The 26462-nt window shown below is 54.3% G+C and overlaps 14 protein-coding genes across 14 annotated transcripts; 9 read left to right on the forward strand and 5 right to left on the reverse strand.

Annotated features, from left to right (window-relative positions):
- Nucleotides 1-14: 14 nt before the first annotated feature.
- P153DRAFT_392360 (uncharacterized protein) lies at nt 15-2101 on the reverse strand (the record flags this gene model as incomplete). The annotated part of the gene is made up of 3 exons (XM_033671143.1): nt 15-1141; nt 1191-1302; nt 1355-2101. 3 exons carry the CDS (start codon nt 2099-2101, stop codon nt 15-17), a joined length of 1986 nt encoding a protein of 661 aa, XP_033528083.1.
- An 839-nt stretch (nt 2102-2940) lies between these two features.
- Nucleotides 2941-3150, forward strand: P153DRAFT_251375 (uncharacterized protein; the record flags this gene model as incomplete). The annotated part of the gene is made up of 1 exon (XM_033662712.1): nt 2941-3150. A coding segment is annotated over one exon (210 nt), but the record flags the coding sequence as incomplete, so codon positions are not given.
- Nucleotides 3151-3350: 200 nt separating this feature from the next.
- Nucleotides 3351-4401, forward strand: P153DRAFT_97033 (uncharacterized protein). Its single transcript, XM_033673528.1, has one exon. It carries the CDS (start codon nt 3601-3603, stop codon nt 4282-4284), a length of 684 nt encoding a protein of 227 aa, XP_033528085.1. The 5' UTR covers nt 3351-3600; the 3' UTR covers nt 4285-4401.
- Nucleotides 4402-5038: 637 nt separating this feature from the next.
- Nucleotides 5039-6125, forward strand: P153DRAFT_362777 (uncharacterized protein). The gene has a single exon (XM_033667217.1). The coding sequence runs from the start codon at nt 5182-5184 to the stop codon at nt 5884-5886; it is 705 nt and encodes a 234-aa protein (XP_033528086.1). The 5' UTR covers nt 5039-5181; the 3' UTR covers nt 5887-6125.
- Nucleotides 6126-6522: 397 nt separating this feature from the next.
- On the forward strand, nt 6523-8084 carry P153DRAFT_362778 (uncharacterized protein). The gene has a single exon (XM_033667218.1). It carries the CDS (start codon nt 6793-6795, stop codon nt 7867-7869), a length of 1077 nt encoding a protein of 358 aa, XP_033528087.1. The 5' UTR covers nt 6523-6792; the 3' UTR covers nt 7870-8084.
- Nucleotides 8085-8264: 180 nt separating this feature from the next.
- Nucleotides 8265-9154, forward strand: P153DRAFT_306167 (thioredoxin). Its single transcript, XM_033664625.1, has 2 exons — nt 8265-8516; nt 8571-9154. Exons 1-2 carry the CDS (start codon nt 8287-8289, stop codon nt 8917-8919), a joined length of 579 nt encoding a protein of 192 aa, XP_033528088.1. The 5' UTR covers nt 8265-8286; the 3' UTR covers nt 8920-9154.
- A 232-nt stretch (nt 9155-9386) lies between these two features.
- Nucleotides 9387-10905, forward strand: P153DRAFT_392365 (zf-PARP-domain-containing protein). The gene is made up of 5 exons (XM_033671144.1): nt 9387-9469; nt 9519-9666; nt 9772-9990; nt 10056-10202; nt 10254-10905. The coding sequence occupies exons 1-5, from the start codon at nt 9430-9432 to the stop codon at nt 10798-10800; spliced, it is 1101 nt and encodes a 366-aa protein (XP_033528089.1). The 5' UTR covers nt 9387-9429; the 3' UTR covers nt 10801-10905.
- Nucleotides 10906-11456: 551 nt separating this feature from the next.
- On the reverse strand, nt 11457-13115 carry P153DRAFT_372302 (actin-like ATPase domain-containing protein; the record flags this gene model as incomplete). Its single annotated transcript, XM_033669380.1, has 1 exon — nt 11457-13115. The coding sequence occupies one exon, from the start codon at nt 13113-13115 to the stop codon at nt 11457-11459; it is 1659 nt and encodes a 552-aa protein (XP_033528090.1).
- Nucleotides 13116-13297: 182 nt separating this feature from the next.
- P153DRAFT_306172 (Nop domain-containing protein) lies at nt 13298-15538 on the forward strand. Its single transcript, XM_033664626.1, has 5 exons — nt 13298-13430; nt 13490-13716; nt 13770-14313; nt 14365-14584; nt 14637-15538. The coding sequence occupies exons 1-5, from the start codon at nt 13402-13404 to the stop codon at nt 15321-15323; spliced, it is 1707 nt and encodes a 568-aa protein (XP_033528091.1). The 5' UTR covers nt 13298-13401; the 3' UTR covers nt 15324-15538.
- A 127-nt stretch (nt 15539-15665) lies between these two features.
- Nucleotides 15666-16349, reverse strand: P153DRAFT_380892 (uncharacterized protein; the record flags this gene model as incomplete). The annotated part of the gene is made up of 3 exons (XM_033669978.1): nt 15666-15851; nt 15933-16292; nt 16344-16349. The coding sequence occupies 3 exons, from the start codon at nt 16347-16349 to the stop codon at nt 15666-15668; spliced, it is 552 nt and encodes a 183-aa protein (XP_033528092.1).
- Nucleotides 16350-18676: 2327 nt separating this feature from the next.
- Nucleotides 18677-20436, forward strand: P153DRAFT_280850 (uncharacterized protein; the record flags this gene model as incomplete). The annotated part of the gene is made up of 2 exons (XM_033663103.1): nt 18677-19385; nt 19436-20436. The coding sequence occupies 2 exons, from the start codon at nt 18677-18679 to the stop codon at nt 20434-20436; spliced, it is 1710 nt and encodes a 569-aa protein (XP_033528093.1).
- A 948-nt stretch (nt 20437-21384) lies between these two features.
- Nucleotides 21385-21840, reverse strand: P153DRAFT_380894 (uncharacterized protein; the record flags this gene model as incomplete). Its single annotated transcript, XM_033669979.1, has 1 exon — nt 21385-21840. The coding sequence occupies one exon, from the start codon at nt 21838-21840 to the stop codon at nt 21385-21387; it is 456 nt and encodes a 151-aa protein (XP_033528094.1).
- A 310-nt stretch (nt 21841-22150) lies between these two features.
- P153DRAFT_280453 (uncharacterized protein) lies at nt 22151-23131 on the reverse strand (the record flags this gene model as incomplete). Its single annotated transcript, XM_033663077.1, has 2 exons — nt 22151-22861; nt 22916-23131. 2 exons carry the CDS (start codon nt 23129-23131, stop codon nt 22151-22153), a joined length of 927 nt encoding a protein of 308 aa, XP_033528095.1.
- A 527-nt stretch (nt 23132-23658) lies between these two features.
- P153DRAFT_419609 (ribosomal protein S2) lies at nt 23659-26347 on the forward strand (the record flags this gene model as incomplete). The annotated part of the gene is made up of 4 exons (XM_033672199.1): nt 23659-23669; nt 24857-25071; nt 25149-25363; nt 25419-26347. 4 exons carry the CDS (start codon nt 23659-23661, stop codon nt 25872-25874), a joined length of 897 nt encoding a protein of 298 aa, XP_033528096.1. The 3' UTR covers nt 25875-26347.
- Nucleotides 26348-26462: the final 115 nt, after the last annotated feature.

The following is a 26462-nucleotide window of genomic DNA, read 5'->3' on the forward strand; positions in this document are numbered from 1 at the left end:
CAGTTCAGCAGTGGCTAATTCGTCGAGTGCTGGAAGAAGGGCTGGAGCATGACATGTTGTTTCTCTTTGATCAAATTAGGTGGCAAGTCGTATCGATCACAGCCCATTTCGAAAGTAAGTTGGTGATGGAATTCCGCGCCAATGGTAAAGTATATATCCATGTCAATTTCGTACCGACCCTCAACTTCAAACTTGTCGGAATACTGTTTGAGAAAGTTGATTGTGACTTCTAGATCGCAGTACCACTTGGCCTGCTCGTTGTTCTTGTGATCGAAGGGCCAGTTGCTCTCTAAAACGCTTGCAGTTGTGTACAGCGTTTCTGTGAACTTCCAGTCCTCGCCCAAGGTGTTGAAGACGTGCTTGGAAGGATAGGGGCCGAACCTTGCGCTTGAGGGGAGAGGCGTGTCCTTGGGCAACACCCAGGCTATCGTGCCGAAGGAGTACCAGAGACCGTCCTTGCCTTTCTTAAGCTGAATGTTGTTGCTGGGACTGAAGAACTTGAAGTCAGGGTGATCTTTGGGGTAGCATCTTTCGTGTGGATCATCATCCGGCGCCGGAATACTACGCACAATGCCGAAGCCAGCACGAAGAAAACGACCTGGACCGTTGCTTCGGTCGAGGGCACGGAATAGTGCGCCAATGGCAACAGCTGCAGCAGTACGTTCGTTCGTAAAGGCCAATTTGGGTTGCTCGTCTGGCCAAATCCCGTCCATCCACGACAACACAGCACGGCGAACCTCTGCGTTTTGCGAGTATTCTCCAGACATGATAATGGTGTCGATATTGATGTTTTTAGTCCTGCATTGGTCGTATTGCTTCTGCAAGACTGCCACGATTTGTTGCATTCGTGGCGCAAATAGAGCGCGCCACTCTGGCTCGTTGATCGTGAGGGTGTAAGGGTTGAAGCCGGAGTCGATTGAACGTCGTATGAGGATTTCGAAGTTGAAATTACTTGATTCCACATCCCGAAAGTCGATTCTTCGCTTCACTGAGCTCTCAAAGTTTTCAACCAACCTCTGAATAGTTCCAGGTGCATACCACGCGCTTGAGTTGGGGAAGATCTCATCCACCAAGTCATGAGTCTTTCGTATTATGAGTTCTCGAAAATCTTCATCGAGCAGGGCTGAACCGCAAGTATCCGCTGCCAGGAGTAAGCTTGGTTTTCAAATATGTAGATGACGCTGTCATACCAGTAGTTCTGCATAGTTCCTGGAAGCGGCAGGGGTTGTCGTTGGTCATTTGGTAACAGTTCGCTTCAACAGTCCCTCCACCAGCATCGCCAATCAGGACTACCTGGTCCACCTGGTGTTTAGTGAGTGAGATGAGATTTAGAGATTTGTAAGCGACAACAAACCTCCACTCGGACATAGTGGTTGCGCCAAGAGCCTGTCGAAGCCAGCGTATAAGTGGCTTGCGCGTCTGGTTCTGATACGGTGAAGATGTTCACGGCTTCGTCGCTGCCATAGAGAGGCCACACTTTGCGAACAGCTGCTGCCAAGCAACTGCACATGATCCGATCAGCCTCGATACCCCAGTCAGTAGGCATGGAAATGGCAAACTCGGGTTTGGTCGTGACGTCGATAAGGCCGTGGAGCTTATGCTTTACGTGTTCCAAGAAGAACACAAGAAATCTGACAATGATAGCATCCCATTCGTCATCAAAGCCAGCTTTCTGCAGATCCTCGAAATTGGACTGAAGGCGATCATTGATCATTGTACCTTCCGAGCTCCTGTTTAGCATCATCTTGATGTTATCGAAGACGCGACGTTGGGTTTCCAAAATCACTCGATCACCCGTCCTGATATGATCCGCTACTTTGTAGCCACAGATCGGTTCATCAAAGGGCACACCCGGCTGAAAGTAGAGCATAGTACGCACAGACATGGATCTGTTACCAAGAGGGTCGCAAGGCCAGCCGTCGATCGGAATAACGTTGTGAAAGTCTATGGTGGTAGGATCTTGCCCTTCATGTCGAACCACAACTGCGCTGGCGGCCGTGGAGGTACCGAAATCCACTCCAATGATGGGGGTCGCTCCCTTGGGGCCCGCGCGGCGAGAAGACGTTGCATTGGGAGGGACATAGCTCTGATATGAAGACATGTTGGGCAATGCCTCCGTTTTTACACCTTCTGTGTTATTGTCAGTGTTGTTATTAGCTGGCCTTCAGCTGACGATGCAGGAGCTCTCGTTTGTATGTGATGGAAAGACATACATGACCTATATACCTCTTTCATTAACTTTAGGTGAGATTTTAGCAGGTAAAGGTGAGAGTATTTGGAGCGTTATGTAGGCTTAATGACGAAGCAGAATTACAGCCGGAATTGGGGAGCTGTCCGCCGCCAAATTGGAATGATTTGCGTCGCATTCTCTCCGGATACGACGAACGTTTTGCGACCAGACAAGGTCATCTCCGAAGGTTCTGCTTGCCTTGGGCTCTCTGAGAACATGAGGGCCGCTGTTGCAGCTGCGCGGGCAAGAGTTGATTCAGACAGGCAGTTCCAAGCCGAACAGAATGAAGAAGAAGAAGAGAAAGAGGAGGAAGAAGAAGAAGAAGAAGGAGAAGAGGAATCTGTTGATAGAACAAAGGAAGTGGCCGATGCTGTGAGTGTTATTGCTGTCAATTACCCTGATTCGCACACGCCACGACTGGTAGCTGACCGAGCGCAAAAGCAGGCACGGACGACCTCTAAGAAGCGCGCGATGAGCCCTGAGGCTACCGAGAACATCCCCAAGAAACGCCCTAGAGTTGGAGATCGACATCGAAACACCAATCGTCCTAAGAGTCAAGATGAGTATTCGGATACAACGATAGGGGACAACGACCTTTCGCAGGCAGTACGTTCTTGCGCATCAGACACTAGACAAGCGGCAAAAGTACAAGTGTACTGACATGGACACAGACCAGACGTGACGAAACAGCTGAAGTTGCCGACGCTGCTACTGCCAAAGACAACGAAGCACAAGTGGACGGGACAAAGTACTGTTCCTGTCAACAAGCGTCCGAGGATAGTGACGACTATATGATTGCCTGCGACAACGCTACCTGTCGGTACCACTGGTTCCATTGGAAATGTGTAGGTGTTAGAGAAGCGCCCATCGGTGACTGGATGTGTCCAGAATGCGAAAAACAACAAACGCACGACCGTAGTGAGAAAGTAGACGACAGACGACCAAATGAGCAGAACAAGGAAACAACGGCCGAACCAACCCCTTGTACACCAGCAGAAGATGATGCTGCCCCAGTCGCGTCCACGTTCCCGCCACACGAGATGGCTATGATTAGTCAAGAAATACAGCCGAGTGGAGATACAAGAAAACTTGAGGCGACGGTAACGACTTTGCAAAAGCGGGTCGAAGAGCTCGAAGATGAGCTGGAATTGAGTCATGTGCGGCATATCGCAGAAAATCGACAACTGTTTCGCGACCTTGGCAACCGGCAAGCTGAACTTGACGAGGCCAAGAGCGCAGCGCGATACTATGTCAAAACACAAGTGGCAGCGGCACAGCAGGCCCTCTCTAGAAAGAACGAAATCCTCGCGAAGGAATTAGCAGACGAGAAGAAAAAGTTCAAAGAGACCAAGGCACTGCAGAAAGACGAGATGGATGCGATTCAAGAACAACATCGCGAGATCGGCGATATACTTCGAAAAGAGATCGAAGTGCTGAAGAAACACGCTATTGAAAACGAACATCTGCGTCAGCAACAAATCGATTCTCTCAAGCAATCTCTGAAGGACCAGGAGGACACCCACCGGATAGCGACAGATAATCTTCGAAGAGAATTTGATGAAAAGAAAAAGCTTCTTGAAGAAGACACTGAGGACTGGAAACAGTTTGGAGCCTGGCAGAAGAAAGCATGGTTGCAGGTGACAGGCGGCAATTATTTGAAGCGCGTGACGGAGAGATGGCCCGTCGAACTTGAACTGCACGGCTTGCGGGGCGATTGGGAACAAATCTGGAATGACTTTTGCGTCATGAGCTCAACTGCTCTGAGAAAGACGGGTTTCCGGACGGACCCCGTTCCAGACACTCTGACTCCGTTTGGCTCATTGCTGCATCGAATGTGTGGACTACCCATGTCCGGAGAGACCCAACCTTTGAAGGTCTCGCAATGTTTCCAAGGGGTCTCATCTGTTCCTTCCGATCACCGGATTATCGAGGGTTTGATGATCGCGGACATACTCGAGTGGTGCTTCACGACAAGTTTCCATACCAAGGGTATGGGGTCTCAGAAGCTGGATCAATTGTGGGAATCGATTGCCCACTACGGTAGGTCGCGCTGAGCACTGTACTTACAAGCTGTACCTAATGTCTTCATCTAGGCGGTCTCGATGAGTTGAGAACCCACGATTGTCTGTCCATCATACGGCGAACGAGTGATGAGTATTTCAAAACTCGAGAGCTCCCAGCGATAGCAGCTAAACAAACTCAACATATCCTGAACAAGTTTTCTGGATATTTTCCGGCAGACGACAACGAAACATTCGAAAACCTAAGTAAGCTCCTGAGGGTTTTGATGAAGATCAAGCTCGATCTGCTTGTCGGCAACGAGATCTATAAACTCGCTTACATTCCACCTGGAACGCCATTTGACCCGAGACACATGAAAGCTGTGAATGCCGACAGACATCATCAGATGATCAGCGCCGAGGATGCTTCGCGATTTCGAACGACGCTTTGCTTGTATCCGTCACTGGCGGTGATGAAGGAGGACAAGCTACCTCAGCGAGGAAAAGGGCCAGTGGAGCAGTACCGAGACGTCCTAGCGGAGAACAGAAACTTCTTTCCAGAGACTGCAGGCCAGTATAAAGATTGGACCAAGGGTGATCCCTTCACGTTAGCAGTAGCTGTGGTTGTAGTTGAGGAGATACCGCCTGAGAGGCAGGAGATGCTGTGTGAGAAGTAAAAAGAGTATGTGATAGGACACACGCCAGGCTGATGTGACAGCGAGGAGAACTGTTTGTCTGGAAGAAGACTGGGACGAAGAAGGAAGGGTGTGGGGGTGGAGCACGGGGAAAGGTCGATGGAAGATGACAGGCGCGCTAAGCTGCATTCAGCAAGGCGTAATTTGACGGCGATCAGCTAACAGTGGCTGGAAATAGATCTGCCCCCATGTTGGTTATTCCAGTTGCCTCTGTTTTGAATAGGCACACACAGTGTACTTGGTTAATATTCAAAGGATGAGCGCGAAACACAATCTTCACACCGCCGCGTCAATCCCCGCACATCTCTCCCCATCGTTAATAATCGCCGCGCTGCATGACCACACCACCGCGCTTACCCTGCAAGCCCTCACAACAGGCCACGAGAAGCTGCCCAACACGCACCTCGACACACTCAAAGACACGTACTGGTTCCCCACCGATCTGCACCCCGTCACCACATACTCCGTCAAAGAATGTATAACGCTGCTCCCTGGCATGGGCGAGTGGGGTAGGAAGTACATCACCTTCCCCTCGTGCTTCCAGGACACACCGCAAGGCATAAAGACGCGCGCAGACGCGTCGGGCGTGATAGTACGCGCCGAGTTCAGGGTCGTCAGGGGGGGTGCGGCGGCAGAGGTGGAAGGCGAGGGCATGGGCGTTGGCGACGCCGAGTGGGTGCTAGTCGAGGATGTTGAGGTCACCTGTGCATGGTGGATGATGCCCTTTGTCAAGGGCAAGATGGAGCAGGCGCATCGCGATATTTGTCGCAAGGTAGTCGAAAAGGTCGAGATGCAGAGGCGGCAGGAAGCTATCGCAAAGACAGCGGCGAGGGGAAAGAGAAGGGTAGATTCAGGGCCCGAGGGACACGTCGAGGTGGAGAGGCTGGACACGCAGAGATCTGAACTATCTGTGGGGCCTGATGACGTGCCAATGATGCCGGAGAAGATCACGTATCGGTAGAGCGGTGTGAGAGGCGTATGGGAGTTTACTTGAGCTGGTTGGCTTTGCGAACCTGGCACACACCAGGGACTTCAGAATGAGAAGCATGTTCGACTTGGCCGTTTTTCGGTCTACACTTTATCACCGACTACTTTTTCCTTCGCCAATTTCACATAACTTCACACTCGATGTTTTACCAGATACCCCATCGCAGACCGCAATGGTCCGTAGGGTATTCCTATCTACATGCAGGTCATGGCGACGGAATGAGTGGAATTGGTTGAATTGTGACAAATATTAATATTTCTAAATTCATTTCCGCGCCTTGATAAAAGTCCTTTTGACAATCACGAAGGTGCTGCTGAATGGGTGAAATTCTTCTCGTCAGTCAATGTGTTCCAATCACATATTGAGACATATTGCTTATAAGTCCCGCTTGAACCACTTTGCTTTGGTTTCATCTGCGAGCAAGACATAAGAAGCGCTCTTTAAGCATTTCGATCGGCCGAGTAGTACCTAAAAAAAGCACCTCTTTCTCATCGTGGTTGAACTAGGCTTGAACATTGTTAAGATTTCACATACCACCAAACTAGACGTACACAATGAGAGATTTATATACCTTGGTTATTGTATTCAGATTGTGCAACATACCAAGAACTGTGAATGTTCGAAGAGAGGGTGTTGGCATATATGTAGCTTTTTGCCCTCTCTTCCTATGGTTGAAAACACACTTCAGCATCAACACACCTGGAATACTTTTTCATCCAGCATCCAACAAGATCGAGTTCACTATATTGAAGGATGGATCCTCCTGAGAACTATCAACCACTATGTGGACCTGGATCTCAGGTTCATACAATGGACCATATCGCCAATGTAGATGTTTTCGACTGGAGAGATATAAAAGTCAATTTGGACCCGGTACCAATGCCGTATCTCACCTCAATTATCAAGCCGTACGCGACGGATTACATGTTTGTCGACTGGTACATCATCCGCCCGTTACAAGATGTTATGGTCATGGTTGTCACCTTCCTCTCTCACATTCTTGCAGGAGATACTGCGCTGGCAGCAGTAACCCGTGCTGAGGCGAGGAGGAATTTCGAGGACAAGGTTTTGGCTGGTGCGAGCAATCTCCATTTCAAGCAGGAGATGCTACGAATACCTTTCGACGAGTTCTTCGACACTTATGCACAGGTGTATCCCAACAACACGATAATGTTGTGGGACGACGCAAGGACGTGGTTGTGGAATTGTGCCAGCCATCCTGGAGCAGACCTTGACGGTGCGTTGGTTGCAGCGATGACCAAATACGAGGAGAGATTCCTATTTAGCGGGTCGGCTCATCAGACTGACTTGAACAGTACCTCTGGCATGGGGCCATTCCCCTCCTTGACGCAAGTACTACGTATAGCGACGGAGCAGTCACCACCGCTTGGAGTCAAGGACATTGTCGATGTTGTCCGGCAGGTTATCCAAGTCGCCATGAATGCCGTCGACGTCTGGATCCTCACCTTGAATATGGACCCCAGTTTGTATCCCCGCCTAGCTTCCAGAACTCGCGATGAGGGCGAGAGGCTCATACATTTAGCGTTTTCTACAGCGCTCGAGGACCCATATTCAAATGTGTCCTTGCCGGCAAAGGAAGTGCTAGCAAAGACTGATATCAGCAGCATGTGTGAAAGTCTGGTGAGTGGGCTAGTGCCCAATTACTTGGATTGTGGGACGGAGTCGGAAAATCTTCACTTTGCCGTGTATGCGTGTATCTTGGATTCAGCGGTCAACGTCCAGGTTTCCCAGAACGCGGATGCAGAGAACTTGATCGATACGGCTATAGAAACAGGGTTCTCGTTTCCTCCGTCACGGCGTTCAGAACGAGTACAGTTGGGATTTCGCCCAGATGGCTATCGCGACCAGATATCCAGAGAACTACAGGCGACGTTTGATAATATCAGTATACCATGTCTGTCGCACCAGCCGGACGAGGAGCCCCTGGATGACTAGTTGGATGTGTAAATATCGAGGCGCAATACCAGCCGGACGAGGAGCCCCTGGATGACTAGTTGGATGTGTAAATATCGAGGCGCAATACCAGCCCTGAGGACAGCGAGCCACAATTTTCCCTCGGCCTCGAGACGGAGGGTGATAACCTGGTAGACTGAATAAATAGGGTTTTATGATTACGTGGTGAGCTAATTTGTAGCATTAGCAAGATTGTGACTGTGGTAAATGGAGAGTTCTAGAGTGATGGATGAGGTTACTGAACACACACGTGATCGAACCAATCGGTGAAGCTCCGCATAATCCACCACATCTCCGACGCGACATCCTTGCACACTTGTCGCAAGCTGTTCACATACCCGCCTCACCCCGCGCATTCGCATCCTCCCCACATCTAGAGTCCGCTCATAATCCGCAATCATGCCCGGCAAAATCACGCCTGTGACCTCTTCGGCGCAATTCTCCACGCTCCTCTCCCAATCCACATACAAAATCGTCGACTTCTACGCCGACTGGTGCGGACCCTGCAAGACCATCGCCCCCATCTTCGCCGGCCTCGCAGAGAAAGAATCGCGCCCGGGGAAAGTTCAGTTTGTCAAGTGCGATGTAGATAGCCAGCAGGAAGTCGCCAAGCGCTTCGGTGTCTCTGCGTACGTTCCATTGTCTTTACAATGGGCAAAAGAGCTAGGCTGATATGATGACAGCATGCCAACATTCCTCGTAATCAAGGGCACAACGGTGACCGAAACAATACGCGGCGCAAATCCCGCAGCCCTCACCGCCGCTGTACGCAAAGCTGTTAACGATGCTGCATCTGGGCCCGGCGCATCTGCTGCCGCGTTCCAATCCAAGGGCTATACTCTCGGTTCGACGTCACAACCCAGCCGGCCGGTGAACCAGGGCGCGTTCGCAGGGCTGCAAAACTTGATGGGGGGTGGGCGAATGAGCGATGTCATTGTCAGGTTCTTTTCCCTATATTTGGTCAGTTTGTTTTCGTTTGATGCGTACAAGGCTGCCGACGAGAGTGCCTTCAACATCAGGGCGGGAAGATGAGGAAGATGAGATGGGGTATGGTGTTATTTAGGGTATAGGAGTTGGGCGTTCCTTTCATAGAACAGGCTATGCTGATGGAGTATTTTGATATTCGTTCCTGGCCCTGGCAATGAGTATTGCATAAACTTCAAAGCTTTGAAATACGACTACGGCTTTTCAACTTTTCCAGCTTTGCCCAGCTATTTCAAGATTTCTGCTCTGTTTTCTCTCCTTCCTATACCATCTCTATTCGCTCTTGTATCTCTCAATGCTTCGTTTCCATTCTACTCATGTGACGCCTGTACTTGCGTTCAAACGTTCAAACCCTAGCCCATCACACCAGAGCCAAAGGTCAGTATACTTTGACGCAGTTTCCTTTACTAATACTACTTGGTGACACATGCCTGCATCGCAACTTCCTAATCCCATACGCCAAGACCACCGCCAGCAGCAATCACCTCTCACCTCACCCACAAGATTCGGAACACTGCGAACCGTTCTCTAGACAGCACGCAAAAACGATCTGGAGCCATGGAAGGATACACTGGGGAAGGCCCAAAATGGCGCCTAGGTCCGTCAGCATCACCCCTCTCCACAGACTTCCTTCTAACAGGTTATAGAGCACGCAGCCAACAACCGATCCACATGCCAACAAGCAGTCTGCAAGCGTGGAAAGGTTAAGATTGGGAAGGGCGAGCTGCGCATTGGCACGCATACTCTTTTCGACAATGAAGACCGACATGACTGGTACATGGCGTGGCGTCATTGGTGAGTTCCTGCGTCTCGGACAGCTGCCAGATGGAAATACCTTATTTTGGACGTCTTCGATCGAGTCTGTAGCTGCCAGAGCTTGTAATGCTAACGTGCATACAGGGCCTGCGCAACGAAACATCAACTCAAAGGTCTCAAGGACACTACGGACAACGATGCCACAAAAGCACCTGGTTACCATAGTCTCAGCCCAGAGAGCCAAGAACAGATACGTCTTGCATTCGAAAATGATTGTGTCACCGACAAGGAGTTCAAGGGCATCTCTGAAGACATGGCAAAGCGTGCGCCCAAGTACGGTGGCGAGATCCTGAACGCAACTGGGTAAGTCTCGTTTGGCCTTATGCCTGCATGATACAGGACGCACCGATCTTTCTGACCTTTTCCAGATACAAGGTCGATGTTGCTAGGAGAGCAGCTGGCTGTCGTGGCTCAGTGTGTCAGACAACTGGTGTGAAGATCCTCAAGGGCGAACTGAGGCTCGGTATCTCGATTCCTTACGATGGAGAGCACGAATCATGGGTCTACAAGCACTGGTATTCTCCAATCAGTTCGTCAAGTATAAACCTCCATTGACAGGACTGTAGGAAGTGTATGTCGGAACACGACCTTGAAGCGGCCAAAGAAGTCTCCGAGCAAGACAGTTTCGATGGAATCGACGATCTACCAGCAGAGTACAACCAGGTAGTCCTTGAGACGTTCGAGAAGGGCGAAGTTGTCGAGCCGCCGGCACCAGAAGTCGAGCCCCCGAAGACGCGGCGCAAGAAGAAGAAGGCTCAGGCTGATGATAACGATGGTCCGGAAGTCGTCACAACGCCAACATTGGAGCCCAAGGTCGAGCCCCAGGAAGGTTCGGCGACAAATATCAAAGCCGAGAGTGACGAGCTCGACGATGTGAAGGCTGTCCTGTCACCCCAACCGGATCAAGAAGCTAAACCGAAGAAGCCACAGGGAAAGAAGAGGAAGATCCAAGACAAAGACACTGACGCTCCTAAACCGAAACGCAATCGCAAGAAGAAGGCGGTCAAGGAAGTTGAGACTAATGAGGAAAGCGAGGCAAGCGAGGTGGAGTATGTTCCCAGGAAGACGAGGAGCCGACGCGTACCACTTGTGGAAGCCGAGCAGCTCGTATGAACGATAGGCACAGATGCTGGTTTAGAAACGTCCTGAAGAGCATACACAGCTGGTAATATCTTGTGTCCTAGCCATATATTATAAAGTAGTAGAGTTAAGGTTCAGGAATCTCAACTCTTGTCATGATTATCGATGGCAAGATCTACACCCAGTGCATATCATGTCATGCAGAGCTCAGTATGATATATCCCAGATGCTATAAGTATCGCATAGAAACAAGCAAGTAGTTTGATTCCATTGATGCCATTCATTCACGGCTTGTGCAACACACACTTGCACCCCACTCCAATCCCAATCCCAATCCCACCTCTCACCACCTATCCATCCTAACTCCCCAATTTCCCCTTTTCTTCAGTCTTCTCCGCCCAACTCTACAGCTCCACCCATGTCCATACTCGTCGACGTCAGTCCTCTTTCTCTCTATCTAGGCTGGTGCGGAATGGGAGTGTGTATGTATGGATAGGTGATTGTTATTAGTAGAGACGTTTACAGGGTGGGGTATAAGATCTATATGTGCATTTGCATCTTTTTCTAGGTCCTATATTCCCCTAACTCACAAGAGCACTGTAAACACACCTCGAAACCCACAAAACCACTACCCGCACAGCGAAAGGGGGTATCTCAACCCCCCCTCCCCCCTCCCCCCTCCCCACCCCTCACGCCCAAACACCCAAAGTCCAACTCGCGCGCTCCCCCGCCCCCCTCGCCACCCCCGGCCCAACACTCTGCCGCTGCGGCACAACCGAAACCTCCCTCTCGCGCGACGCCCCATGCAACCCCTCTTTAAGAAAGCGCTCACGCTCAACCTCAACGATCCCTCTTATCCGCTGCTGGGCGACGAGACTCGCGCCCGCCCACGCGCCCAGGGACTCTACTGCGCGGAGGGAACCACCCTCGGGGGGGTTGAGAGCGAGGGCGGCGAGTTTATCTGCGAAGGGGGCGTCGTCGTGGGGGAGGTGGGCGGCCTGGTCTGGATTTACGTTTACGTCGACTTCTGCTTCGCGGTGTCGTTTTTCGAGGTGGGCGCGGAGTTTCTCTTCGTGGTGGGCGCTGGCGCTTCCGTAGTTTGAGACGGGGTCCCAGCCTTTGGTTTGTAGGAGGGCGTCTACTTCTTGTAGGATGCGGGTTTTTAGGCCGGGGAGGTGGGATACGCCGCCTGTGATTACTATGCGGGACATGCAGAGGCGGCGGACGTCGATGGGGAGGTGGATCAGGGTGCGGTGGATGAGGTGGTGGAGGGGCAGGTCGTGGTCGTCGAAGGCGGTGAGGGGGGAGTCTGGGACGAAGAGGGCGCGGTCGACGGGTTTGGCGAGGAGGGCGAAGGGGAGCTTGAGGTGGGTTGGTGGTGTGTGTTTTGGGAAAGGGATGGTGACGGTGGGAGGTGCTGTTTCGATGGCGTCTTCGAATTCTTCCAGCACGGGGGCTTCGCGGGCGGGGAAGTAGACGGTGCGGCGGTTGGAGCGGGAGTAGGGTTTGCACCAGGCGACGCGGGTGAGGACTTCGTCTGCCTCTTCGAAGGAGACGGATGCGCGCGGGGCGCCGGGGGCGGCGTCGTTGTCCAGCTCGGCGTTGAGCAGGGCGGCCATGTCCTCGCTGAGGAGCTTGCCTGCGCGGATGGAGCGGCGCTCGTGCACCTCGCGGTACTCGCAGACGGCGGTGACGAGCGTCTCGGCCCAGCCAATGTCGACGACCAGGGCGGAGCGCAGGCCGGCCGCGACGGTGGACAGGACGGGGCTGGACATGAGGGTGACGGTCGGGGCGTGGAAGGCGGAGAACAGGACGTCGAGCAGCGTCGACATCAGGGCGTGGGGCATGCGCGGGGGCAGGGCGAGCAGCACGCGGCGCGGCTTGGAGTCGAGCAGGAAGTACTTTGTGTAGGCCTCTCGCATGGCCCTCTCGAAGCGGTCCTCGACCAGGCCCAGGTCCAGGCCCGTCAGGTCCAGGCGGTACAGCTCGTGCTCCTGCCCCCACGCCTCGCCCTTCCTGGGCGTGTGTCTCCTGTGGGCGTGGGCGGGCTCCCACTGGCGGTAGTCGCCCACCCTGCGCTGCTGCTCGGGGCCAAAGGGCAGCGTGCACCGCGGGGTGCTCTCGCCGGGGAAGCCGCCGCGCACGAAACGCGCGCCCAGCTCGACGACGACACACTCGTCCTCGGTGCGGAAGCCGGCGCCCGGTGAGCCGTACAGCTGCGACGACGTGGAGCGCGAGAGGGGCGTCCGCGGCAGCTCGGGCGTCGAGGCGAGGTCGGCGAGGCGCGGGGCGGTGCCTCTGATGGAGCGGCCTAGTAATGGGGGCGGTTTGCGCTCGCCGGCGGACATGTTGGCGGCTCAGATCATGGCGAGGTGACGGGCGTCGAGAGTTCGTCGTGGGTGCTGGCTGTGGAGGCTGCGAGCTGCAGGCACGGGCGGCGCTTGGGCGCTCTGGGCTAAGCGGCGCGCCAAGAGGTCGAGGTCGAACTTTCCGCATAATTTTTCCTGTCGGCCGGAGAGCTTCAGACTGCACCACCGCACGCCCAGCGCCCTTCCCAGCCCACACACCTCACCCACAGCGCCAGCGGCAGCAGCGACCGACCCCCCCGCACCGCGACCACCCCCAGCACGCGCCATGGGGCTGTTTATCCTGACCGAGACGAGGTAGGCCGCCCGCCGTGTGCGCAGAGCTCCAGCGCATGCCAGCTAACACGCCGTGCCAGCGCGGGCTATGCCCTGTTCAAGTCAAAGGACAAGAAGCTGCTCGACAAGGGCGACGAGCTCGTCAAGGATGTCTCGTCGACCGTCGACGCCCTGAAGCTGAAGAAGTTCACAAAGTTCGAGAATGCCGTCACGGCGCTCAACGAGGCCGCCGCCCTGACCGACGGCAAGGTCAGCCCCATGCTGTCCACGCTGCTGCAGGACCTCAAGGACGAGAGCAAGGCATCGCGTGGGTCCTCCGCCGCCGCATTGCCCCGTGGACGTGCCGCTAACACGCTGCAGTCGCCGTCGCTGACCCCAAGCTCGCCAATGCCATCGCCCAGATCCCCGGCCTGTCGCTGAAGCTGCTCTCCGACTCGTCGACCCAGGACGTCTACCGCGCCATCCGCGAGCACATGACGTCGCTCATCCCCGACCTGATCCCCGCCGAGATGGACTCGACCAGGCTGGGTCTGGCGCATTCGCTCTCGCGCCACAAGCTCAAGTTCTCGCCCGACAAGGTCGACACGATGATCATCCAGAGCATTGCCAGTCTCGACGTGCTCGACAAGCAGCTCAACACGTATGCCATGCGAGTCAAGGAGTGGTACGGATGGCACTTCCCCGAGCTTGCCAAGATCCTCAACGATAACCTCGCCTACTCAAAGGTCGTGCTCAAGATGGGTTTCCGCTCAAACGCCAGGGAGAGCGATTTGTCCACCATCTTGCCCGAGGAGATTGAGGCTGCCGTCAAGGCCGCCGCCGAGATCAGCATGGGTACTGAGATTACCGACGAGGATCTGGAGGCCACGGGCGCTTTGGCTGAGCAGGTCGTCGACCTTACCGAGTACGCACGATCCATCTATTCTGCCATTGTAATATACTAATTATCCTCCAGACATCGCCAGAACCTCGGCAACTACCTCTCCACCCGTATGCAGGCTCTTGCGCCTAACCTGACTGCCCTTGTTGGCGAGCTCGTTGGTGCGCGTCTGATTGCCCACGCCGGCTCTCTGATGAACCTGGCCAAGTCGCCCGGTTCCACTATCCAGATTCTCGGTGCTGAGAAGGCGCTGTTCCGTGCGCTCAAGACGAAGCACGACACCCCCAAGTACGGTGTAAGTTGAACCTCACGATCGCACTCATTTAGCCCTACTAACACTGTGTTAGCTGATCTACCACGCTTCCCTCATTGGCCAGGCGACCGGCAAGAACAAGGGCAAGATCGCCCGTATGCTCGCCGCAAAGTCCGCTCTCGGTCTGCGTGTCGATGCCCTCAGCACATGGGGCATCTCGTCCGAGAACACATCCAACGAGCCCTCTGAAGAGGAGAAGTCTCAGATCGGTCGCGACGCGCGTCTCGGCATCGAGAGGCGGTTGAGGGCCCTAGAAGGCAAGCCACTGAAGAGCTTGGCCAACGCCAACCAGACAGCGCTCGGAGGCGCAAAGAAGTGGGACGTCAAGGAGGCGAGGAAGTACAACCCAGACGCCGATGGTCTGACAGGTGAAGAGCCTGCTGCCGACGCAAAGGTCAACGGAACAACGCCCAAGAAGCTTGTCCAGGAGGTCGACAGCGACAACGAGGACGAGTCGATGGCTGATGCCGCCGCCGACGACGACTCGGAGTCTGCAGAGGAAAAGGCAGTCTCCAAGTCGGACAAGTCGGCAAAGAAGGCAGAGAAGGAAGCTAAGAAGGCACGGAAAGCTGAGCGCGCCGCTAAGCGCGAAGCCAAAGAGGCTAAGAAGGCGGCCAAGGAAGCGAAGAAGGCCGCAGGGGACAGCAAGAAGAGGAAAGCCGACGGCGGCGCAGAGGACAAGACGGAAAAGTCGAAGAAGAAGAAGAAGAACAAGGAGTAGATGTTCCCGTCCGTGTGCTTTGTTGCCTTGCTCTTCGGGTCCGCTTATGTGTGAAAAGGACACGGCGTTTTTTTTTTGGGATGTCAGTATCTATGGCGAGTGGGGCGTTCTTTGGCTTGGGTGTATATTGTACTGTTTCTCTCGTGTGTGTGCGTGCGCATCCGATACCCAACGGTTACGCTGCATTGCTGAATTTATATGAAAAGTTCAAGAAGTACTTTGCTTTGATAGTGATGCGTACATGTACATGTCCCTTCCAACCCAGCCCATGCCTGCCCATCATCATCAAAACAGCACAATAAAATAGAAAAAAGACTTTTCTCCCCCTACCACCATCGACAATTACTTCCGCCCATTTTTCGCCCTCCCCTTCCTCCTCCCCCCCCCAGCACCCAACAACTTATTCCCCACCCTCTCCATCTGCACATCCTCGACCCCCTCCGGAATCCCCCCCTCCTCCTCATCAAACACGCGTTGCGAAATAGATAGTATATCCGCCATTTCTGCGTCGGAGAAACGTGTTGATGCCTACGCACACATTAACACACACTTCACATACCCCCCAAAGCAGAGAACAGGGTGGGGAAGGATGGGGGGTTAATAGCATACCTCCTCAACAACCAATTCCAGCACGAGCGCCGTGCGGGGCCGCAGATTATAAATCTGCAAATACTCCGCCTTATTCAGACGGTATTTCGGGGCAAGCGCGCGGAACAAGCTATGCGGCCCCTTGTACAGGGTTTTCGGGCGGTTTGGGTGTGTGGTGGTTAGGTTTGCGGAGGAGGGCGGGGAGAAGGGGGAGGGGTGCGAGAGGTAGGCTAGGCCGTCGCGGAGGGTGTGGGTTAGTCCTGGGGGGGCGGGGGTGGGCTTTGAATTTGAGGAGGTGGAGGGGTGGTAGAGGGTGGATTCGGCGAGGAGGTGCAGGTGGAGCTCGTGGTTTGAGAGGAGGGCTGATTGGGGGGTTTTTATCTAGGGGGGTTAGTTTCGGGGGAGGGGGAGAGGGGGGAGGGGGGGGCTTACGTGCATGGTTGCGGTTTGTGGGGTGGGAAGGGTGGATAGGTTGTTTTGGTGAGGTGAGGTGAAGTAGCAGGGTGAGGTGGTGAGGTGTCTGGGCTTGTCATGTGAGCTGGTGGTTCTGGGTGTAGAGTAAACGGAAAGGAAGTACGAAACAAAAGAAAATCTCGCAGTAAGTTGAGAATGCTAGACGAGAAGATACAAGGCCTACGTATAAGAATCTAAACAGACGTTGAGAGCACGAAGTAAAGCTGGACATTTAGATGTTGACAAAAGAACATAAATGACAACCATGCTAGAAAAACATGGACTAGAAAAAACGCGAGAAGAGTGACAGTCTTAGTTAAGCAACGCGTGGATTGTAGAAAAGGTTGACCTACCTTTTACCACAGCTCTTTCTCTTGACTCCTTCTCTTTCTTCTTTTACTTTACCCACCTCCCTGCGTTGGCTGTTGTGAGAGTACTAAAACGGTCGACTTTGCTCGAGTGAGCGAGCGAAAAGCGGCTTCGGTAGCGTCTTAGCAACGGTCGACCTTGCCTGTTTGGGGGTCGTGTCTTGGCGGGGCTGTCGTAGATTCTCACTCATTTGCGCGATGCAACGAGTTTGGTCAAGTATCCTGCTTGTAGTTGTTCGTGACGAGTAGAACATGTGTGGGATTGTTGCCTGTGTACTACTTTCTCACCCCTTAAGCTTAATGCTGGGAAGATGACGGTCTTGCAGAGAGTTGTCATTGGGAGTATTGAGTTGTTCTGCGAGTATTTCTGCATGCATCTATTTACAATGTCGAAATAATCTCATGTAGTACAACGAGTCGGACATGCCAATGTTGAATCGGCATCGAGTCCATGCACGACGTGTTACGCCATTCCAATCACCAACCATGCACGAATTGCTTTTGTCGTTGCCCTGCGCTGTCATCTTTTGAGCCTAGCAATGGATAACCCCCGCCATGGTGAATGTCGTCCCCACCAAAACTTGGGGCCTCGGCACCTCCGGAATTCAAACATACCGCTGCCATGTTATTTTCATCTTATTGCGGCTGGGTCGGCTGTTGTGCTTCTTCTGGGGTTGTCAAAAACTGCCGTCGGTTGCCGATGGCGCTCACGTACTGTGTACAAGGGCATACGATTGCGCAAGCTTTGCTGACTCAATGCGGTGTTTTTGTCTGCATGCGCCCAACCGCTTGGGTTTGCACGACCAACCCTCGCCGAACCTGTCTCGACGAACCACCGGTACACTATGTGTCTACGGAAGCCTGGACTCCGCCAACTGTCTAGTGCCCTAGTAGTCGACAAAGCCAACACGGTTTTCTCTACCTAAGCCACATGGAGTTTCTTAAAAGCAAGGCAGCTTCTAATAGCCTTGCTCTGCCCTGTCCTAGCTCGTGTCGAGTGTCGCTTGCTTATCCACAGCCCTTATTACCGACTTTCACGTCGACGCTAAAGAGTGTTGTGAGTGGACAGGGGATTATAGCCGGACATCTACCCGTGATGCAGACACTCGTAAATTCAAAGCGAGTGCTGCGGCATCTACCGTTCGGCTCAGCCAATGCAATGATTTTGTCCAGGTTCCCGCAGTTGTGGGTCGTATCGTCGTATCATGTGTTCGGCGGTGTTGAAAAAGTCGTTCGAGTAGTCCTTCAGGAAGAGAAAAGCGGAGCTGGGATCAAACTCGATTGAGCCACCGCTCGGCATCACAGCATCGGCGCAGATGGGCATCCGTTGGGCCGTTGCTGGACAGCGCTACCCAGCAATCAGGCCATGTTCATTCAGTTGGGTAAAGTGAAGATGCGTCTTTCGCGACAGACGTTCTAGACCATGCCAAGGCCAGATTGGTACACTGCGCCTCCAGCACCGCGCTCACGCTCTCTGCAACGCACTGTTTACTGCTGCCTTGACGCTTAGCCCTGTCCACGCCGTTACTCACGATCCTACACTCGTTTGTCATCCTGCCATTCACAATTCACCCTCTCTGAGTTTTCACCCAAATCTCCGCCCCGCCATCGTCAGGTCTTGGCCTCGACTCCCCGCCCTTCTAACGGTCGAGAACATTGCTCCGTGTGGGTGAAAGCGAAGCCACCGTCTTGCCTATCTGGGTAGACTACCGGCCTTTCAGCCACGTCTTTTTCCCTCTTCTCACCTTGCCGCCCAACGCAGCAAGCCTGGCCAAGTCACCAACACCCATTGCACCACACCAAGGAGAAAAGCGCACATTGCTCCAGGCTGACATGTCTGAACAACCCCCGTCTGACAGTGTGGTACCTGCCGCCGCCCAGCAGCTTGCTGACGAGGCTGTCCTGTCTCCCGACGTTCCAGCGACACCGGCCATGGACATGGACATGGATGTGGCTTCCTATTCCGAGACAACGGTCCCTACCCATGCACCCATAGACGAGTTTCCTTCTTTTCTTGACGCTTCTCTCCCACAACCTTTCCCACTACCATCTACCTCGCCTCATGCTCTTCCAACGCCATTACTGGAGGACCGTCCTCATCTTGACCTAACCTTCGCTGGAGCTATCATTCCTCCGGCTGCTGCTTCGCTCCCCACGACCACCATCATCCGAACAACGCACACCCTGCGCCTCCCTTCGTTTGATGTACTAGGCATCGCTGCACCTCATCCAGATCGCTTTTTTCTGCGCCAACATCACTCGTTTTCGCCGCTCGGTGCTGGACCTCTCTCCAAACCAGAAGACCCTCTCCATGCGCTTAGCCCGCCGCTACATTTTCGTTCCCGGGCTGATACGGCCACCGAACCCTGCATCACAGCGCCCAAAGCAGCCAGGGCCCACGTGGAGCATAGTGTTTCCATCTTCACTCCTCCAACGGAGCCGGGGACGTTCAGTTGGGGGTCGTGCGTGAGCGTGAAAACGGCTGGTGCGGGCTCCCCTCCAAGTTCCGAGCCCGGAGTCTCACCCAACCTTCATCTTACTGCCAGCACCACTGCACCTGGACAAGTCTCGCCCATTATTGTGCCGATACCCGCTGAGCTAAGCGACACTGCTAGGATGGCAACCTGGATTGAAGAGATCAAGGACATCACCAGTAGGTGTTGTCTGTATACTGTGCTGTAAAGTCTCGCTAATCATTACTAGCCACCGCATCCGGATGCTTGGAACTGGACTCTGTGAAGATTCTGTCTCACGCCCTGCCATGTCCCTCAACGTCAGGTCATCTATTTGGACAGCTCATTGCTACTGTTCATGACAGCACCCCGACGAACATCTCGTGGATCAACGTCTTTCATGCCGTCCCCGGTCGCTATACACTCTCCGACCTTCCCAGGTCTCCACCATCCACACCTGGACCCGCAGTAGGTGGAGACAACTACTTTACAAGCAAAGTCTTCGACAGTGCTGTCGCCATTCCCGACTACCAGCTTGACTCATTGCTACTCCCTCCGTCTCCAAGACCTGTGGTACCACCAGGCAGCATCCAAATTTCAGTGGTCGAGCGATACATCCCGCCTACAAACACCAACGAATACGCGGAGATGTTCTCTTTCAAAGGCCGCTCCCTGTTGTACGACCGCCTGATCGAGCTCTCGCCTGACAACGGCACTTTACTCTTCATATATCCCACCAAAACAGGCGCGCGGACGTTCATGCGGCAATACCTTGGACCCATCCTAGACCCGCTTCTCCGGACGCTGACGGTGGTACACGAACTTCACTCCGAATTGGGACGGAATCTTGGCCAAATGAGCTCTGTCGATTACCTTGACGAGTACAACAACCTGGAGTCGCGAATGAGGAAGTTCTGCAGTTTGTTGAATGAGCTTGGAAACGGTCGGAAAGGCCCCAATGATAAGAAAGTGACTTACAGCGTCATCCACGCCGCAAAAGAAGACATGGCGCTGCAACGGTCGGCTTGGGCGGATGACTGGTGGATCAAGCAGGAGAAGTCGAGGGTCCGAGAAGTCGTTACAAAGTACTTTCGGAAAACCAAAAAGCTCCCCACCGACAACGAAATGACGAGTGCGCATCTGATCCAGGAGGTACTTGAGGGGGTCTCGAGACGCGACTACTACGACGGCGAGCCGGAGAAGGGCGTAGAGGTGGGCGTGTTTGTCATCAAGAAGACGTGCTCCGCATAGGGTGCGGAACTACCGATTCGAAAGAAAAGCCTCACACACACACCACTCAGTTCTGATATTTGATATCTGATATCTTGTTCTGTCTCGAAAAGGGCTTTGCCATGCGACGTGTGTGTGTTTCTGCGGTTGGTGAAACGGAGAATATTCTCGCGTGATTGGAGGGGCAGGTACGAGCGAGGCCCCGGTTTTTGCATAGCATGGCGCATCGTGTTTTTTTTTAGGTTTGGAGCACGCACGATTCTCTACGAAATGGCATGAATAGCAACACTTGTAATGATAATGTCCAAGACACGTTTTCTGCTTCCTCGAGCGGTGCCATGTGGTGAAGTGCCGCTCGGAAAGGAGTGAGTGAGTATGATGTGATGCTAAGATGGGCCGTTGAGGACTTGGAGCTGATGACCGCCCGCTCTGCCTTGCTTTCGTCTCGAGTATTGCTCCAATACTCCCCGCCACAACCAACCGATAAACCACCTCCCCAACCCACTCCCCCTTACACTCAAACGCCCTCTCCACCTCCCCCATCTCCCCAAACCCCAGCCTCTCCGCCACCCCCCAACTCCCCCCATTCCTCGGATCACACTCAATCTCCAGCTCCAACTCCTCTCCCTCCCCTGCCCACACACCCCTAACCACCCCAATAAACGCACCCATACCCTCCGTCGCAACCTCCCTCCCCCAACACGAGACGAGGAACGAAAACTATAGATCCACATGCACGGAAGTGTTGTTGGTATCGGTGGATGGGCATGAGCGTACCCCACCCACGCGCCCGACGAACCGCCCCACGTGCTCGACCGCGAGCTCGATGCATATCCGTGGTTTGGCGGATGCGGCGTGGATTGCGCTCGCGACGAGGGAGTGGGCTTGTTGGGGGGTGCGGGGGGGGGCAGGTTTGGTAGCGGGCGTTTTGGGGGGTGGTTTCGAGGGTGTGGTAGGGGGTTTTGTCGCCTAGGTGAAGTCTCGGAGGAGGAGGCGGGGCGTGGGTGTTGGGGGGATGGTGGGAGAGGTGGTCTGGGGGTGGATGGCGGTGTCTGGTTTGGTGGTTTTGCGGGGAGGTATGTCGTCCTTCGTTGTTGATGTGCTGTTGGTACAGATATAGATGTTATGGCGCGGCGACTGCTTGGGGTGTGTAAGTATGTGGTACCCTGTAACGCCCTGCTCGCCTAGGTACTCGAAGTGCTGCTCCATGAGTGCGTGGAGCGCAGGCTGTACCATCTCTTGGGCGACGATGATGGCGATGGCGATGTCGATGGTGGGTTTGGCTGCGAGGCTGGGGATGGAAGTATGGTCGATGTGTTGGATGGAGATGATGGAGATGTCTTGGAGGTGGGCTTCTAGATCGTGATTGATTTGCTCGAAGTGCTGCGGCGATGCAAGGTTGGATGGTTGGGGTACGGCGGCCATCTCGTTGGGGGAATGAGGAACTTGGATGGGTGGTCTGCTGGGCTTTGAGAAAAGAGAGGCAAATGAGGAGGAAGGCGTCGGCTGTATTTGCCAATTTGGTTAACGTCCATGTTGTACTCCCCGTACCTTATGCTACAAATGCGTGAGTTGAGGAATATGTTAGCCAATGCAGTAAAAAGCTGGATATTTGAAACGAGATATAGCAGTGGTGAAGACTTGTATTTGGCAGGCATCAACAATAGGCTCATCTTCGTCCTAACCGGTTACATGCATCTCAGCCCTTCAAGGTAGCTCAGCCCTTTTGAAGTATCTAGTCGTACTCTTCGATCTTGATCACGGGAATGACAGAATACTGGTAAGAAGGCAAGAGTGCACTTTCCGCATCATCCTCTGCAAGAACATCCTTCTCTTCTTGCCGAGCCTGGTGCCAGCGACGGACAAGGAAGACAGTAATAGCCAGCCACAACGCAAGCAAAAGCACGCGAGCATTGTGCTGGAAGTTGTCGTACCAAAAGCCACCAAGGTTGCCGAGGACGAGGTTCATGATTCTGGACCACGTTCCGAACTTGCCGAACTCGTCCCATTCAGCGGGATCGAATGTCGTCTTTACAATGGCAGGCCTGCCGCATTTCATTCGGTACGGCTGTTTGCGATCCTCCCGTGCTACAACCTGAATTTCCTCGATGCGAAGATCGGTGCCGTTAGCCTCCTTGTGCAGCAGCACCTGTACGAGCTTCTGGTCCACCTTGTCCATGTGCACTACGGTGGTCTGCTGTAAGACCCAACCCGTGACATTGAACTGAACCCAAAACTTTCCTGGCTCCTTGTCGCGCAACAATGAGTGTTCGTACTGTAGCGAGAGGTCGTGTTGCGAGCCCTCATCTATTTCAGCGATTTCATGAGTCTGGTTGGCGGCAACCTGAGGCGCCTTGACGTCAAGGGGCATGGGGTCTAGGGGCAGTATGCGCTTCCCGTTGAGAAGTAGCGCTGTGCCTTGCGCGTCGATGTTGAAGTTGAGAAGCTATGGCCTTGTCAGCTTGCGCGCGCGGCACCTGAGCTGGAGGGATGTATTTACCAGAGCATTATCCTGCGGCGGTGTCTGCCACGACACCTCAGACGACGAATCCCACACCGCAAACGGACACTCAACACAGTCGAGCTTCACCAAGTAGTTCTTGTTGCTCTCCACGACGGTGATTTCTGGCGCCGTTGTCTTGTCAGGGATAGCATCACTAGAAGCTGCTACGGCGCCAAAAGCGGCCGAGAAGCCAAGAGCGATAAGAAAACGCATGTTTGGGCGACGATAGATATGAGCGATAGTCAAGAAAATAAACAAAAAGCGAACGACTGTGGTTGGGGAAGGAACGCGGTGATACGGAGGAGGGATCTGCGAGGATGCATGCAATCGCGGAACAAGCTTCCGGAGGCGTCGCGGACTCCTGCGCTAGTGAGCGGACGAGAACGTCGGACACCCCACCACTCACGCCAGTGTTGACTCGGTGGACAGACATGTTTTCTGGCCTTGGATTTAAGAAGCGCGCAGTCACATAAGATCATGCACAAGGATGGAAGTAGATTTGTCGCTGGACACTGCATGCCATTGAATCAATGTGTTGGGTTCTGGAAACCAGGCAGGGTGACCAGAAGAATTCAGTATTCGAGGAGCAAAACGATGTTTGAGAGGATGTCGATTGAAAACGAGCAACCAGAATGTTGTACATATGCAGTGAACAAGACTCGAGACTCAAACCCCCGTCATGTAATATACACACGCCTATGAATCGGACAGGCAATTTTACAGGGAGATTTCGCCCCGCCATGTCCCCTCAGTCAGTCCCAGAGTCTCGATGCAGTGCTGCCACCTCGGCCCGCCCCTCTCCTTCCGCCTCAGATACTGCAGAAGCTTCTGCCTCCTGTGAACAAGCAACCTCAAATTCCGCTTGTTGTGCTTGTCTCCCTTGCCCCTCGATTCGAGAAAATCCGCGACTGTCTTGATTTTGGCTGTCAAGATGGCGATCTGAACCTCCGAAGAGCCCGTGTCGGGCCCAATGCGCTTCGCTGCGGCCGCGACGTTGGTTGGAGGGCGAATAGGGTGAGGCTCGTCGGAGCCAAGGGACCGTAGAGGCGGTGCGCGGGGTGGGAAGATGGTGTCTGTGTTGTGGCGGCCGAAAGTGTCGACGCAGCGGGAGATGTTGACGCGCATGCGGTCTTTGCTGGAGCCATTGTCAAGGGCGGTGATGCGTGCAATGGCTTCGGCGGCGCGCGCGTGGTCCTTTGCATTTTGTGCTGAGATGTCTTCGGCGCTCTTCTCAACCTCTGCAGCTTTGCCGTATTTCAGGGCGTCGCTCCATTGGTAAGGGCCGGTTGCCACTTGTTTCTCCGTCTCACTCAATGGCACGGCCAGCTTCACGCTCCTCCGCAGCTGCTTCTCCACGGCGCTGGGGTCGAAGGCGTAGTTGAGGTGCAGCTTGTCCTGGGGTATCTTGGTGCCCGGGGCGTATGTCAAGGGCTTGCCGGTGTCGAAAGACTCGAGAAAGGGCGTTGGTACACCGCGGACAGGGTTCCCAAGACTGGCTACCCGACCCTCTTCCAGCTCGGCCCGGCGCGAGAGATTGGCCGCCTTCTTGAGGTTGCGTTGGGCGAGGACATATGGATCCTGCAAAAGGCGCCTCTTGGACCGTTCGATGGTCTTGGCCTGGAGGAGGGCTGTCGACGAGAAGGGGCGGAAGGGCAGAGCGAGGGGATTCGAGGCCCGCAGGCACGATGGGACGGGTATTCGCGGCGGCATCGAGGCGACTGGACACGGCGATGCTCCTCTGGCTGTTTTGTCCAAAAGTCTCGCAGCCGCCGGCGCAAGGTTCCGCCGCCCCGCGCCAAGCACCCGCCCAATGCGGCTAGACCGCACAATATCACGATCAGGTCCCCTCCACCACCAAAAAGTTCCATCGCGAGCCAACACCACAGATACTCACAGAGACCAGCTGCCTCCACGCCAAACCGTCAAGATGGCTCCCAGCAACCTCCCCGCGATCTTCAACCCCACCCAGCAGGACATTGAGATGCTCCTCGCTGCCCAGTGCCACCTCGGCGCGAAGAACCTCCAGGTGCACATGGAGCCGTACCTGTGGAAGACCAGGCCCGATGGTGTCAACGTCATCAACGTTGGCAAGACATGGGAGAAGATTGTCCTCGCTGCCCGCATCATCGTCGCCATTGACAACCCAGCCGACAGTACGTGGGCCCCGCGGTGGGCGAGCTGCAGTGTTCGAGACAGGCGCATTACGGGCTCGGGCTGACAGTGCCAACAGTTTGCGTCATCTCCGCCCGTCCCTACGGCCAGCGTGCTGTGCTCAAGTTCGCCGCCCACACCGGCGCCGTCGCCATTGCCGGTCGCTTCACCCCCGGTAACTTCACCAACTACATCACCCGTTCGTTCAAGGAGCCCCGCTTGATTATCGTCACCGACCCGCGCACTGATGCCCAGGCCATCAAGGAGGCTTCCTACGTCAACATCCCCGTCATTGTGAGTAGATACGCGCGAGGACGAGTCTGTGAGAGCACCATCTGACACTGACTAGGCCCTCTGCGACGGCGACTCCCCTACCGAGTACGTCGATGTTGCCATCCCCACCAACAACAAGGGTCGCCACGCCATTGGTCTGATCTGGTGGATGCTTGCCCGTGAGGTCCTCCGCCTCCGTGGCACCCTCGCCAACCGCGAGACCGAGTGGGACGTCATGACGGATCTGTACTTCTACCGCGACCCCGAGGCCGAGGAGAACAAGGACAGCGCTGGTATCGAGGAGGCCAAGGCCCCTGGCGCCGACGAGGTTGGCCCTGGTGCCGTCGAGGCTGGCTTCACCAGCGAGTGGGAGGTCTCTGGCGCATCTGCCGGTGCTTTCACCTCGCAGGCTGCTGCGCCTGGTGCTAGCTGGGACGCCGATGCGACCGACTGGGCTGCTTCCGGCGATGCGCAGACTGGCAACGAGGGCTGGGGCGCTGAGACAACTGCTCAGACCACTACCCAGTGGTAGACGTGCACGTGCACTCTGCTTGAACACCTTCCCTTACATACCCTGTCATTGACAACTATCACTCCGACATGTCGGGTGTCGGAGTAGGAGCACGGATTGGAAAAAGGAAAATATCAGACCATTTCAGTTGATGAGTTCAAACGAATGCCCATTGTGTGTGGGACAGGCGGGTTGAAGGAACATGATCAATGCTAGCACTAACGAGGGAAAGATATCCGTGTCTCTTTCTCTGGAAGGACATGGGGGAAAGCCCTGTGCTGGTGATCGGGATGTTCTTGACCTGACGCCCATTTCTTCAATTCAGCCTTGTCCTATGCTCGCTTTACTATGCCATGGTGACGCTTTGATTGTTGTTTAGAGATACGTGTGAGTGACTGTCCAATATTCTTGATGTCGAATGTACATCGCATATGTTGAAGTATACGTACATGCCCTTGACAGTGCACGCACTCAGAAGTCATTTGGTTCTTTTTGAACGTCTAACGCATCCTTTTACTATCTGTTAGTATATGGTGATTTTGTGTTTGTTGGCGTCACGTCGCATATCTCTGTGTGAATGCATCGAGGATTTTCGTCTCCTCACCAAGA

This window comes from Dothidotthia symphoricarpi (genome assembly GCF_010015815.1).
Source record: "Dothidotthia symphoricarpi CBS 119687 unplaced genomic scaffold P153scaffold_2, whole genome shotgun sequence".
Lineage (NCBI taxonomy): Eukaryota > Fungi > Ascomycota > Dothideomycetes > Pleosporales > Dothidotthiaceae > Dothidotthia > Dothidotthia symphoricarpi.